Source organism: Sinocyclocheilus anshuiensis, unplaced genomic scaffold (genome assembly GCF_001515605.1).
Source record: "Sinocyclocheilus anshuiensis isolate Anshui unplaced genomic scaffold, SAMN03320099.WGS_v1.1 scaffold861, whole genome shotgun sequence".
NCBI classification, from domain to species: Eukaryota; Metazoa; Chordata; class Actinopteri; order Cypriniformes; family Cyprinidae; genus Sinocyclocheilus; species Sinocyclocheilus anshuiensis.
Genome location: NW_015554217.1, coordinates 272,525 through 286,811, shown reverse-complemented (window position 1 = coordinate 286,811; position 14,287 = coordinate 272,525). Strand labels below are relative to the sequence as shown.

At 34.8% G+C, this 14,287-nt stretch overlaps 1 protein-coding gene and 1 long non-coding RNA gene across 2 annotated transcripts; one reads left to right on the top strand and one right to left on the bottom strand.

The window, feature by feature from the left end:
• Positions 1-4,705: 4,705 nt before the first annotated feature.
• On the bottom strand, positions 4,706-7,578 carry LOC107671114 (uncharacterized). The gene is made up of 3 exons (XR_001632156.1): positions 7,514-7,578; positions 7,294-7,395; positions 4,706-4,798 (listed from the first exon to the last, which is right to left on the bottom strand). It is a non-coding gene; the product is annotated as an uncharacterized LOC107671114 (long non-coding RNA).
• Positions 7,579-7,647: 69 nt separating this feature from the next.
• LOC107671106 (cyclin-dependent kinase 1) lies at positions 7,648-13,035 on the top strand. Its single transcript, XM_016463953.1, has 8 exons — positions 7,648-7,781; positions 8,377-8,423; positions 8,576-8,732; positions 9,198-9,321; positions 10,135-10,305; positions 10,388-10,551; positions 12,455-12,596; positions 12,696-13,035. The coding sequence occupies exons 2-8, from the start codon at positions 8,387-8,389 to the stop codon at positions 12,807-12,809; spliced, it is 909 nt and encodes a 302-aa protein (XP_016319439.1). The 5' UTR covers positions 7,648-7,781; positions 8,377-8,386; the 3' UTR covers positions 12,810-13,035.
• Positions 13,036-14,287: the final 1,252 nt, after the last annotated feature.

Genomic DNA, 14,287 nt, shown 5'->3' with positions numbered 1-14,287 from the left:
ACTGCATGTAGGTCATTCTTTCAAACAACTTCTACTTTGATTTGTAGTCAAAAGAATGCTTATTTTGTGGTGTATTGACTCTAAAATGAGACTAGGGATGAGCAGTCCATTATTTTTTAATACCCATTTTGTTAAGTTGCAACTAGTAATGTTTGCGGTGGCAGTGACCTCTGTGCTACAAGGCAATGTTCCACCATACTTAGCATGTTATTAGCTCAATCATTTCTTATAATCAATGTCCAAACACTGGTTTCAGCTTCCTCAGCCGTTCTGCTCTCCTTTAACTGGATAATTAAGCCCTCTATAATTCATCATAATCATGAGGTGTAAAAAAGTGAGCAGAAAATGATAAAGCTGGCCAACTCTCTGTGGGCGGGGAAGTTTTCATAGCTGCGCTTTAAGAGAAGGAGTGGGAAGTCAGTTTGAGAACCCTAACAAAGCCTTTTCAACCTGCTGACCCAAAGCTAATGCAACACAACTCTCTCACAGCTCCAAACAACCTAAAGCACTGTGTAAGTGTGCACGACAAAGACCAGGTAGATAAAACAGAGCGGCTGACCACAGCAGAACACAGAACAAAATCCATTGGTCTGCTCTGTCAGAGAGAGAGCGATGGAGAGAGCTAAAGCAAGCCTGATTAATGTGTGCTAGCCAAATGTGTTTGGTCAGGTCAGTGAGTAGAGCGGGGTTAAGACCTACATGCACAGACAAATGTTTAGCAGGAGGAAAGGAAAGAAAAACAGAAGAGAGACATCAGAGAAAAATAGGGGACAGCAACTCTCAACCTAATATGTAATGAATGCCTACTTAGTCACTTGCAAATGTTTAATCATTAATGAGGCACTGAGTAGTAAAAATACATAAAAAATATTAAGGAAACAGATTTTTGAAGAAAATTTAGTGCAATTCATTAGATATTGAAGATACAGTCACAGACAGGGATGCCATCTATTTTATAGTTTCTTTGTGTACTCTAAAACGCAGAATTAATAAGAACAATATACTAAAAGTTTGGGTAAGATTTTTTTGTCTCTTATGTTCACCCAGGCTGTGCTTGCTTAATTTAAAAATACAGTAAAAACAGTATAATTGGATCACGTGTGCCTTAATAACAGTATAACTTTTTTTCTTTGATGAATACAAAGGTTTTGTTTGTTTTTTTTTAACTGGATTTATTTGAAATAGAAATCTTTTGTAACATTTTAAATGTCTTTACTGCCACCAACTTTTATCAACACCAACTCTACTGACCCCAAACTTTTGAACAGTCTATTTTTCTAAATAAATATTGGAATAAACAATTCTTTTGCCAAAAAATTTTTGTTCATTATCCTAACTGTAGGCTTTCCACGGTTGCCAAGCAACGTAACAACTTTTCATATTATACATTGTTTATTTGTAGTCATTTTACTATGAATAAGTCATGTGGCACATCTAATCAAAATTTAAAGTCAGAACATTTCATTTTTACTATAGCATGAACACTATATTGACCAATCAGCATCCAGTAGAACAATCCATTTAATAAATAATACAGTATAGACTCACATAAGTAGTAAGTCAGACAGAAAACTGATGTCATTTCACATGCAAATCATCCTGCCTTTTTAAATTTAAATCTGTCCTCACTGTTTCCAAATTCATATTTACACGTACACACACAGCAGGGAAACACTCAACACGCAAACAAAACCTGAGCCCACATCCACTGCATACTATGGGATTACTGAAGAGGAAGTGACCTTTATAAGAGGTCAAATGGGCAAACAGAAAGCCAGGAGGAAAAGGAGTATGTGTTGATAGAGGTGTTGAAATCTTCCGCTGATCTGACATAGTCAGAGCCTTCACATATACTGCAAACCACAAACAACATACTCATGCAGACACTCAATGCACAAATATACACCAACCACAAAGGCTGTTCAATGATCAGAGGTATTTGTGAACACATTTAGACCTTGAAATGTCTTGTGACAGAAGTCTGACCGTCTGGCAGGAAGAATCTAGTTGAGCCGAATAAGGATAAACAACACTGATTTAGAGACTAATGAATTAGTTCCGGACATGACAGCGTTTCCTCAATAGAAATGTAGAATGTTTGGAGGAGGTGCACAGGTTTATTTTTGTCCACTTCACAGTAATATTATGTAAGAACACCTGCTGTGAAGAACATTTACAAATCACACACACACAAACATACATGCTAAAGGACAATTTTAGGAAAAGGAAATTACCAGTGCAGAGTCTGTCTTTCAGATTGAATACATTTAATCTGCAGGCATTGAGAAAATCATTTATAGAGGCAATTAACACATATCCCAATCAAATTCTTATATGATTCAATGACCCTGAAGCAGGATTTTCAGTAACTTCAACACTGTTTCTTATTTTCAGATATAACCAAATGTCAATGTGCTGTAAAATGTCATTTATAAATTAACACAATTATGTAATTAAAATATGATTAAAATATGATTACAAATTACTGTTAGTATAAAAAAACGTCTTGACTTTTGATGTCTGTACTTTAAGATTTTCAAAAATAAAGTGTTTCTTACAATGCGACTTATTTAAGAAATGAATATATCCTGAAATTTGAAAATATTTTTTCTTACTCCTTGTCTTCTTGTTTCAAGCATAAAATGCACAAATTTTTGTTTAATTAATGCTTACAAGGAAAAATGTTAATGTTAAAAAAAAAATAATAATAAAATCTTGTTTTTAGAATGTGTAATATTTTACTCGGAAAAAAAGACAAAATAATAAGAAAATGACTTTTTTCCAGAGAATGGATTTTGAAATTCTGAGAACAAGACCTTAAATGCAGAAAAGGCATCTACCTAATGCATAAATTAGATAAAAAGAGTAATCACAGCACAATTTTTATAATTTGTACAACCACATAAAACATCTGTAGGAAAAAACGTCATGCTGATTATTTGTGGCTAATGAATATAAATTAATTTTACACAAAATTAAAAAGTCATATTACACAATCATGTTTTCTTCATTTAAGGGTGTTAAAAAATTCACCAAACTCAGCTGTGAGGTGAAGGCCACAGGATATTTCTGAATATTTTTTAGCTTCAGACTTAATAGGAAATAGAGATTACACACCACAGCATATCTCATATTGTTTAACCCAGAGGCCATTTAATAAGACCGCTGCCATAATGAGGCTCATTAGCACTACAGCATGTTTACCTCAGGAACCTGCTGATAAATGCAAGCACAAGAAACTCATATAATGTGCATGTGGGGGTGGAGAGAGCGTGGGTGCCATAATATGCCTGTTGTTAGCTGATCATGTCTGCTCAAGGTGTACTCTCATTTGTGCAAAACTGTGTCCAAATGTGAGATGAGACTTAAAGCCAATGAGGTCACGCTTGCTCAAGGTCACTCTGAGAAAACCTTCATCCTCATTTGAAGGGAATCAAGACTCATCAACTGTCCTTTACACAGTCACGCCAACTGTCACCCAGGATCCTCAACAGCGGGGGAGACCAACAATCACAGGGAAAGAAAAAAGACAGAGTGATTGAGAGAGAGAAAAGGAATAAATCATGAAAAGACAAGTGTATGATTGCTAAAGAAATGTTCAGGGAGGAAATCCCCATGGCAACGCCAGGAAACCACATGCTTTCACCATGGCAACAAAGCCTGGGAATGCTAATGTCAGAGAGTCTGTTGAGTGAAGGGAGAGAGAAAATGGATAATATTCAATACAGAATATTAAGATATCATACAAGCAAGCAAATGTTTAAATGTTTTAACCTGTAAAGGTTTGGACATAATCAGAGCTTTATAATAAGCCAGTTTTCATGATCAGTGTTTTTCTCCATGTAAATGCATTCATTAACTGCATAGTAAATCACATATGAAGGTCATGTGAAACATGAAATCTAGGTGAGGGAATCCTCTTTGGTCCTGAATTTGTCCTACATATGATACATACACACTCACACATACAGTCACTCAGACACACAACAGCCCTCCCTTGCCCCAAAATCTCAGTGTCCTAAAAACTATTTGTAGCATTTGCCCACTCCTCTGTCTCTAGTTCAGTACCCCATTCTCAACCTCCTTCATCATGACCTCTTTCTTTTCAGCACACCTTTTTCTCAAAAACACGCTCATGTAAACACACACATACATACACACACACACACACACACACACACACACACACAAGTCACATTATGAGTGGTTTATATAAAGTAACTCAGTCCACACCATCACAGTCTTAAAAAACGTCTTAATATAAAAGTTTTAGCAAAAAATAGCATTTAATAACATTGTAAAATAGAAGAGAATGAGGGCTAAGTGAAGAATAATAATAACCCATGATAAAAAACCATAATAAAAATTGTAACCTAAAATGCCAGTCTATGTGTGCAAAACCAGGTCAATGACAATGTTAACACATCCATTTTGCCCTCAAGAGGGTGCTGTGATGGTTAATTCTTCCAATGACAGAAAAATGTAGTGATGAACAATAAAATTCTGTCATCAAACTTGTATGAACAGACTTTCTTCTGTGGAACACAAAAGGAGATATTGTGAGAACACGCACACACACACACACACACACACACACACACACACAAACACACACACACACACACACATCCTGTCTCTCTCTCTCGCAGACGCACAAGGTTCATCTTCCTCCCTGAAGGCTCCTGCTGAGTATATGGCTCAGAGGCAGGAGTCTCTCACAGCTGGACTGGAAAGACAGTGTCTTTGTGTGTGCTTCAATATCTCTGTCTCTCTCACAGACATCAGACTAGACACTGATCTATCAACAGACAAAAAAAGTAGCAATAATATGTGTTACATGGGTCTCTGAAACAGGGTTATTATAGTTAACTAAAGCCATAAAAAAACACGTTTGTTACTTGAAATTAAACAAACATTAGCTAAACTAAACTAAAAAAAAAATTCAATAAGGATCTTATTTTAGATTTTAAATAAAATATACATTGAAAACTTATTTTATTTCAGCATTTTTTCAGTTTAACTTGATGTAATAAACTACTCAAATTGACAAAAGTTAATAATTAATAATAACTATGAACATATTTAAAAACAAAAACGAATAAAAAAATGACAAAATTAAAAAGGAAAATCTAAAAAATAAAAACCATTTTAAAATAATAACAAAAACTACAATAGTATCTAAATGAGACACAATGTACAATGACCGCTAAAATGCATCACTGACCATATAATCCTATATAATCCTACATAGTATTACTGTCTGTCATGTCACTCTTATAATAAAATAATTTCAATTCAAATCAATATTTAATGGCAATTTATTATTTATTTGTTAAGCAGCCATGTAATAAGAGGGATGATGGTCACTATCATAAAATAAAACTCAACAGGGTGCTAAAAACCTGGACTAAAACAGTACCTTATCACTTACATGCAAATATAGAATGATAGCATTATATAAGAGTACTGACAAAAACACCCATCATGAGTTTGAGTCCTTCCATTCCACAGTGTTTGTTCCTTCAGCCAATCAGGGCAGCTCACATGTGCCTCTTAATAATTTGCCACTAATCACTTCTTTCATTAAAGTGTCTACCCCTGAGGATTTGGGTTTGAATTGAGATTTTATCCCGGGGACTAGGCCTTCTTTATTTCTCTGTAATTAGACAGCCTAGTTAAGCTTCATTGGCCTGTTGAGAGCTTGTTTTTAAATAGTTCTTTTGAGGAGTTGAATAAAAAAAACAAACTTTATAACAATTTTTGTTTTCACTTTGTGACTGAATATCAAAATTTTCTGTGCAGACAATGCTAAATAGCCTAGTATATATGAACATTAGAATAACATTTAAATTTCATTATTTTTTGTGCACCACACTTTTGTCTCTCTCATAATGTCTGGTTGGCGAGTAAAATGTAAGTGATGCTGTCACCACACTGACTTAAACCTGACATCCGCCTGTATGTCTTCCACGTATGACAGTCAGCGGAAGTGAGAAAAAAGTGTTTATTACGTTAGAAATATGGATATTTATCTTACAAAAATGCATGGATTCGCTACAGGAGGCCTTTATTCACCTCTTTTTGAGCCGTGTGAGGGACGTTTTATTACGGATGCGCGCACTTTATTTCACGTCTTCTAAACTGCTGACAACCAACACCCGCTTAGCCCCATTGAAAGGCTTGGAGGGGCCAGGACAATTTTCAATATAACTCCAATTGGATTCGTCTGAAAGAAGAAAGTCACATACACCTAGGATGCTTTGAGGGTGAGTAAAACACGGGCTAATTTTCATTTTTGGGTGAGCTAACCCTTTAAAAAAACAGAGCTCTCACTGGTGAACATCCGATTTACACTTACTAAATACAGCAGTCCAACTGTGACGCCACGTGGTGAAACGAGTATTGCATGCATGTATGTGCATGTGTGTACAGACCCTCATAGTATGGAATGACAAACCTGACAAAGTTAGAAATAAATAAATACATAAATAAATATACAAAGAAATGTAAAATAAATAAATAAATAAATATACAAAGAAAGGTCAAAAGAAAAACAAAAATAAATTATTGTTTATACATTTATTTCCTTATTTATGTACGTGTTTATTTTTTTCCACATTTATTTGTTTTTCTTTTATGTATTTATACATGTACTGATTTCCACATTATGTATTTATTTACGTATTTATTTCTATATTTATTTATTTCCATATTTATTTATTTATACATTACTTTGTCTGTAGGGTAATGAGGAGGGTGTTTTACCTAAAGTAATCGGAGCCAGAGTAGGCAAGGGGTAAGCTTTGAGGCCACAGTGACACCTTGTGTTGTGCCCAAACGAAATACAAGTGTAGCCTACATGATGTGTCTGTTCATGATGTGTCTGTTGATAGCGGCGAATGACTAAGATGGGAAATTAATTTAATATCACCTTATCTGTATGTATTGGCTCTTACGGAGCCCCTTAAGGGACATATTGGTGGGAAAATTACGGGGTGGGAGGAAAAAAAATAAATGTAGAAATAAATACGTAAATAAATACATAAATGTATAAATAAATAAAAGAAAGATAAACGTGGAACAAATTAAAATATACATAAGGAAATAAAAGTATAAATATTTTTTTTACTTTTCTCTTCATATTTATTTATATATTTATTTTTGCTTTTTTGTACATTTCTTTGTATATTTATTTATGTATTTATTTATTTCTAATTTTGTCAGGTTTGGCATTCCATATGACAGACCACACACAAACCAAACATATGTTTGCTACAACATAATTATACTTACTGTATTTGCGTATATTGGAAAGTTTGTGGAATTAAAACACAAGTCTATAGCACTGAACATCATGAACTGGAAGGCTGTTTCAGTAGGGTCTTTTAGGACAACCTATAGAGTGAAACGATAACATTTGTTCTGAACCCACTACCAGTGATTCTGTAGCCATAAACATAGTGGAAAAATGTGGGGAAATGACTGTTCCCCACACAATATTAAATGAACAAACCTCGCACGCGCATTCACACTCGGACAGACGCCATGCTCCCGCTCCTAACCGCCCTACCATCTGATTGGCTAGTTTGAAGTCCACCGAAAACTCCGATTGGCTGCTTTTGAAATACGTCTACGCGGCCAGTTTGAATCAAGGAACTCGCAGTTCATTGAGGTACACAACCTCCGCACGCTCTTTATGTTCTCAAAGAACTTCGTCAAGATATCGGAGGAAAATACCAGAGTTTGGTTATTCATCCAGATTCGATATAGTTATAGAGAAGGTGAGTGCTAATATATGAAAATGACTGCCTGTTATCAATTTTGATTCTGATCGCTGAACGTTTTAAATTTGCTCAGGCCCCACTGGGCAAAAATCCCTGAGTCATTTATCTTCAGCATGCAATTTATACTGTAATCTTAATTTAAGGAGAATCGTTTGATTAGCATGATTTACAAATATAGATCCTGAATAAAAGCTGATCGCTATATTTATCGCTTTTCCCTTGGTTTTAACACGTTTCTGTCGCATCTTGATTTAAAGTGGTCACATTGGTTGATTTGCCAAACATGGATATAAAAATGTGAAGCACAAAAATTATGAATCATCAGAAATTTCAATGTATTGTATAATGTTTGCGATGTCAGGACTAACGTCAGAAAGGTCAGTCTTTTATGCCTCGTGAGTATGTGTATTTACGTTACACGGCACATCTTATATGAGATAGTATGTTTAAAACAAATCTGAGCAAGTGTGTTGAAAATAAGTTTGTTTGACACATCTAGATTGTTGATGGCACATTATTTTTTGCAGTATCATTCAGTATGTTAAGCTGTCATAAACTTACGTTTTTTTCAATCTTTTGTTTTTCTTCAAAGTATTGAGAAAATGGATGACTATCTGAAGATAGAGAAAATTGGTGAAGGTAAGTTGAATCTTTCTTCGTGTAGAGTCAGCTGACTAGTGTTGTCACCTGGCCTCTCTCTCAATGTGTCCCTTGTAGAGTTTGGTTCAAGGCAGAATATGAGAGTCCCTGTTAGATTTTTTTCTGTAGATATGTGTGTGTCTGCTCCTTAGGTACATATGGTGTGGTATATAAGGGCAGGAATAAAACCACTGGACAGGTGGTTGCTATGAAGAAGATCCGCCTGGAGAGTGAGGAGGAGGGGGTTCCCAGCACTGCTGTCAGAGAGATCTCCCTCCTAAAGGAGCTCCAGCACCCCAACGTTGTACGGTAAGACACTGAGAGTTTTCATTACATCTTTATGATTATCTACATAAAACAGAACCAAAACCCCTAAGTTGTACTACTTGGAATTCTATATTCCAAAAGATTATGTTGATAAATATGTATTTATAGTGACATGTTTTCTGCTGAGTTCAACTTAACGCTTTATAAATCAAGTTGTCCTAACCAACAAAATGACTTCTGTATATACACTACTGTTCAAAACCTCTTTGTTTTTTGTTTTTTTTGTAATGGTTTTTAAAAGAAGTCTCATATGCACACCAGGTGCTGCATTTATTTGTTAAAAATGTAGTAAAAACAGTAGTATTGTAAAACTTAAATAACTGTTTTCTATTTTAATATATTTTAAAATGTAAATGTAATAAAAACAGCTGCTTTGGAAAATGATGGTTTCCAGTTTCATTACTGCTTTATGTATGGACACATACCTCCTCTGTTCCCTTTTTACAGCCTGCTGGATGTGTTGATGCAGGAGTCAAAGTTATACCTGGTGTTTGAATTTCTGTCCATGGATCTGAAGAAGTACTTGGACTCCATCCCATCAGGCCAGTTCATGGATCCCATGCTGGTCAAGGTGCATTAAATAGTGTACAACATTAAAAGATACAACTTTAGCTTAGCTTATGTGATTAATAAATGGTGCAGAATATTTAAATATTTTTCCTTTATTTATGTCACAACTTTTTTAAAATTATTATTATTATTTTTAAAAAATCATTATTTAAATCTTATTTTAAATTCCTTTTTTTCCAACGTAGACCTTTGAAACCTTTGTACTGATGTGTCTGCTTCATAATACAGTACCGTTTGAAGTTTATTTTTATTTTATTTTTTTTATGAAATTAATACTTTTGTTCAGCAAAGATGCGGTAAATTGACCAAATTATAGTAAAGACTTTTATAATGTTACAAAATTTGTTTCAAATACATTTTATTTTGAACTTTCTATTCATCAAAGGAAAACTGCATCAAGGTTTCCACATAAATATTAAGCAGCACAACTGTTTTCAACATTGATAAAAATAAGAAATGTTTCTTGAGCACCAAATCAGCATATTAGAAAGATTTCTAAAGAATCATGTGACATTGAAGACTGAAATAGTTGTAATAATATTTCACAATATTACAGTTTTACTGACTTTTTACAGTTTTACTTTGGTGAGCATAAGAGACTAAGTTCAAAAACATTTAAAAGTCTCACCAACCCCAAACTTTTAAATGGTAGTGTCAACACATTCAGATTAGTTTTTCATGCTCCAAAATGTATCAATTCTACTACTTTCCCCAGTGTTTTGATTTATGTCAAATTGTACAGTAGATCCCAAGTATAGAGTCTGTCCCTGGAAGTAATTGTAACTGTATGTGTGTGTGTGTGTCCTCTCTGTAGAGTTACCTGTATCAGATCCTTGAGGGGATTCTGTTCTGCCACTGTCGCAGGGTTCTGCATCGTGACCTAAAGCCCCAGAACCTGCTGATTGATAATAAAGGTGTGATTAAGCTGGCAGACTTTGGGCTGGCACGTGCCTTTGGCGTTCCGGTCAGAGTGTACACACATGAGGTACATGACAGCAATTTCTCCTTTCTCAAAACGTTCTGTAATCAATCAGGCTGATGTGTTTGTTCTCACTGTGATTGCAAAGGTGGTCACTCTGTGGTACAGAGCTCCAGAAGTCTTGCTGGGGGCCTCTCGTTATTCCACGCCCGTAGATGTCTGGAGTATTGGTACCATCTTTGCTGAACTTGCTACCAAGAAACCGCTCTTCCATGGAGACTCAGAAATAGACCAGCTCTTCAGGATCTTCAGGTATACAGACTTCTGGAACAACTTTGATATTGTTACTAGGGATGTTCATTTTAACCGGTTAACCGTTAACCGACCGTAAGAATTTTTGACCGATCAATACAATCAGTAAAAAAGATTTCTTTTTTTTTTTTTTTCAGTAATTTATCAAAATATTAAAAAAGGTTTGCTGCATGGTTAAAATATGCTACGTGTATATAAAAAAAATTGCGTTTTTTACACAAAAAAACGCAAGTCACGTGTAAGTCGCATTTTATTATTTCATTCAGAAATGGGCCTAATGCCGACGCGAAATGTTTACAAACATTATAATAAACACTGTAAACATAGCTAGGCTATTTTAGCTCCCCTCACTCCACAACAAATCCTTTCAATTAACAGTATTTAGAAAAGAACAAGAATTAAAAATATAAGAAGCTATAGCAATATAAACGACAAGCCAAAACGAATTCGTTTAGGCTAAAACGAAACTGAAACCAACGTTGGGTGTCTCATTCGAAACAAAATCAAATGTTTCCGTATTCACGATGTATTTGAATGCCAAATTATTATTTATTATGCAGCCTGCTTCACTGGCGTTCCAATATCCACGTAAAACAAAATGTTTTTCATAACATCACGGCGGTACGGTGATAATGCGTAACGGCAGAGATTTTACTACATATTTAAACTGAGCAGTGTGGGGTTTTTTTTCCATATGTTTGACTGACTATATTTTATTATGATAATGAACAGGCTGCATTGTCCAGGTAGCAATGCTTAACTGTGTGCGCACATGCGGCTCCGGCGCAATCACTTGAGTTTTTCCTTCTAACAGTGGAAGCAACTACTCCTTTTAGTCCTAAAGATAATCGGAATTATAAAAGGTTTGCTTTTATTTGTGTACATTCACAATAAAAACAAATCTTTGTGCTTTTGTAAAATAAGCCTAAAGAAAAATAGGATGCCGCTTTCTGCCGTCTGTTTCCTTTTGCGCAGCATAAAAATGAACCGAAACTCTGCATACTAGGCTAGGCTACTTGTTGCACAGTTTTTCTTTCGTTTTCTTAATTTATTATTTAAGTAAAAATATATTTCTTTTATAGGCCTTTTTATTATTATATTACTATATTATTATTATTTATATATATATATATAGCCTAGTTTTAGTATGTTTTTCTCCGCTCGCAGAAGCGTTGCAGGTGTGTGGTGTGATATGATGACCACGTGAATCCTCATGTTCTGTTGTTTGCTGCTTTTTGCGCATGTAAAATTAATCCCCGGGAAACAAATGTTAGTATTTTTAACTGGTCACAGACACTTAATCCTTTCTAATTTAATTCAATTCTAATTTAAAATAATCTTGTCGGTTAACGGTTAATAATCGGTTAACGAGCGTCGGTTAGGAAAAATAACCGAAATGAACATCCCTAATTGTTACATCCTAAGACTTTCACAGAATAATGTAAGTGTTAAATGGACAGATAGGGCTGGGCTAATGCTAACAAAGTGAATTTATGTATGTCTGTGCAGTTGTCAGCAGGGCATGCATTTTATTGTGATGCCTGTAGTTGCATCTTTACATTTAAAATCTTAGGGTTGGGTTTCCACCCAAGATAGTGCTTATAATGATTGATGAAAAAGTTAGTGATGCACAATATATTGGTTCCATCAGTTGTCGGACAGTATTAAAGATTTGCTTCTTTTTTTTTATGTATTGGTATCACTTGATAATTAGATATTTATGCTTGCTCTTTTTTTTTTACTTTCATTTAGATTTTAATTTGCCATCTAACTCTTACTTAAAGTCTGATAAATGTTTATTTTGAAATGTATTAACATCTATTCTTCTCATACTGTACATTGGGTAAATTCACCAGCTATGTACATACAAATGAGACATTTTCTGTGGTTCATTTATATTTAGGACTCTGGGAACCCCTAACAATGAGGTCTGGCCAGATGTTGAGTCGCTGCCAGATTATAAGAATACCTTCCCAAAGTGGAAATCTGGGAATCTGGCCAGCACTGTGAAAAACCTGGACAAGAACGGCATTGACCTGCTTACGGTAAAAGGGCGTCCTAACATACTGATGTCCTACTTATCTGTTTGGGTTTGTCTCCCTTTCTCTCCTTACATATTGATTTTTGTTGTCTCTTTTGTTTAGAAAATGCTGATTTATGACCCTCCTAAGCGGATCTCAGCACGGCAAGCAATGACACATCCATATTTTGACGATTTAGACAAAAGCACTCTTCCAGCCAGTAACCTCAAGATATAGACTTCAGATCTAAAGCTTAGTCTGTCGATACGCAATAATTTACCTTTTGTTCATTTGTTTATTGGGTGGTTTTTCTACTTTTGTGTTGTCTGTTTTTTGTATGTCTTTTTCCTATCCTGTTTTATGTTAGATAAAACACCCGTTTGTAAATAACATATATTTTTTGTGGACCTGAAGTGGCATATTACAAAAATAAACCGTTCATAATAAAGAGCACTTTGTAGGATCCCATCATGGTTTATGTCTTCTGTTTTCGTGTACATTAATACATTGCATACTTCATACATCACTTGCTCACCATTCTCTGCAGTGAATGGGTGCCGCCAGAATGAGGAAAACATCACAATAATCCACAAGTAATCGACACGACAGTCCATCAATTAACAATTTGTAAAGTGAAAAGCTGTGTGTTTGTAAGAAGCAAATCTATTGTTAAGGCATTTTAACTCTAAACTAATTTCTGGCCAAAATACTAATCCATAATAACACATCTTCAGGTGAATAAATCCACCTCCCATTTTCCTTTCACATCAAAATCCAATGACGTTTGTTTAAAACGGTTTCTGCTTGTATACAGTGCTTGATCTAAGCCTATTTCCTAATTCAGACCAGATTACTTTTTCACTTGAGAAAGCGATATTATGGATCGAGGACTCCTATTTTAGCCAGAAGTAACATTTTAAAGTTAAAATGCCTTAGTGATGTATTTTCTTATCTCACACACATGCAGTTTAAAGATAACTGATGGACTGTTGTCTGATGGCACCCATTCACTTCAGAGGATCAATTGGTAAGCAAGCGATGAGGAAAATAATGCTAAGTTTTTCCAAATCTGTTTTGATGAAGAAACAAACTCCTCTATATCTTGGTTGGATGGCCTGAGGGTGAGTGAATTTTCACCATATTTTCATTTTTAGGTAAAATATTATTTTAATGTTAAAATTTTATCTATTCATGCATTTCATGGGGAATCAAACCCATAACCTTGGTGCTAGTAGCACCATGTTGTACTTTTACAATTTTGTTGACAGAGTTTTGATTTAAATTTGATTGATTGATTGTCCATAAAAAGAACCGACAGTAGTCTGTAGAATTATTGTATAGATGTGGAAGAAGTCCAAATTTAGGAGATGATTATAAAATCTGCTCTTGTTATTGCTTTGTATTTTATTTGTATTTATTTTTTTACTTCTCCATTATAGTTTTGTGAGTCAGGTCTTTTAAGAAAATCTTGACTTAATGTAATGTCTAACACTTTGATCATCAGTAATGAATTAGCATTCTGCAGTGCAGTGAAAGGAAGCGTTGGACAATAAACACTCGACCCATTCATTCTTTTTTTCAGCATGAAAGCATACTATTCTCTTGCTTTCCGTGTTTTCCAGTAAGTTTACCATAGTGTTTGCCAGAAAAATATAAAGGAAATGTCATCCAAGTCATTTGGGACTATTGCCTCATGATTTCATTTCCTTCTCCAT

Coding starts and splice junctions, on each gene's coding strand:
- LOC107671106 (XM_016463953.1), top strand. CDS start 8,387: ATGGATGACTATCTGAAGATAGAGAAAATTGGTGAAG. Junction 8,424..8,575: donor GATAGAGAAAATTGGTGAAG/GTAAGTTGAATC, acceptor TCTGCTCCTTAG/GTACATATGGTGTGGTATAT. Junction 9,322..10,134: donor TGGATCCCATGCTGGTCAAG/GTGCATTAAATA, acceptor TCCTCTCTGTAG/AGTTACCTGTATCAGATCCT.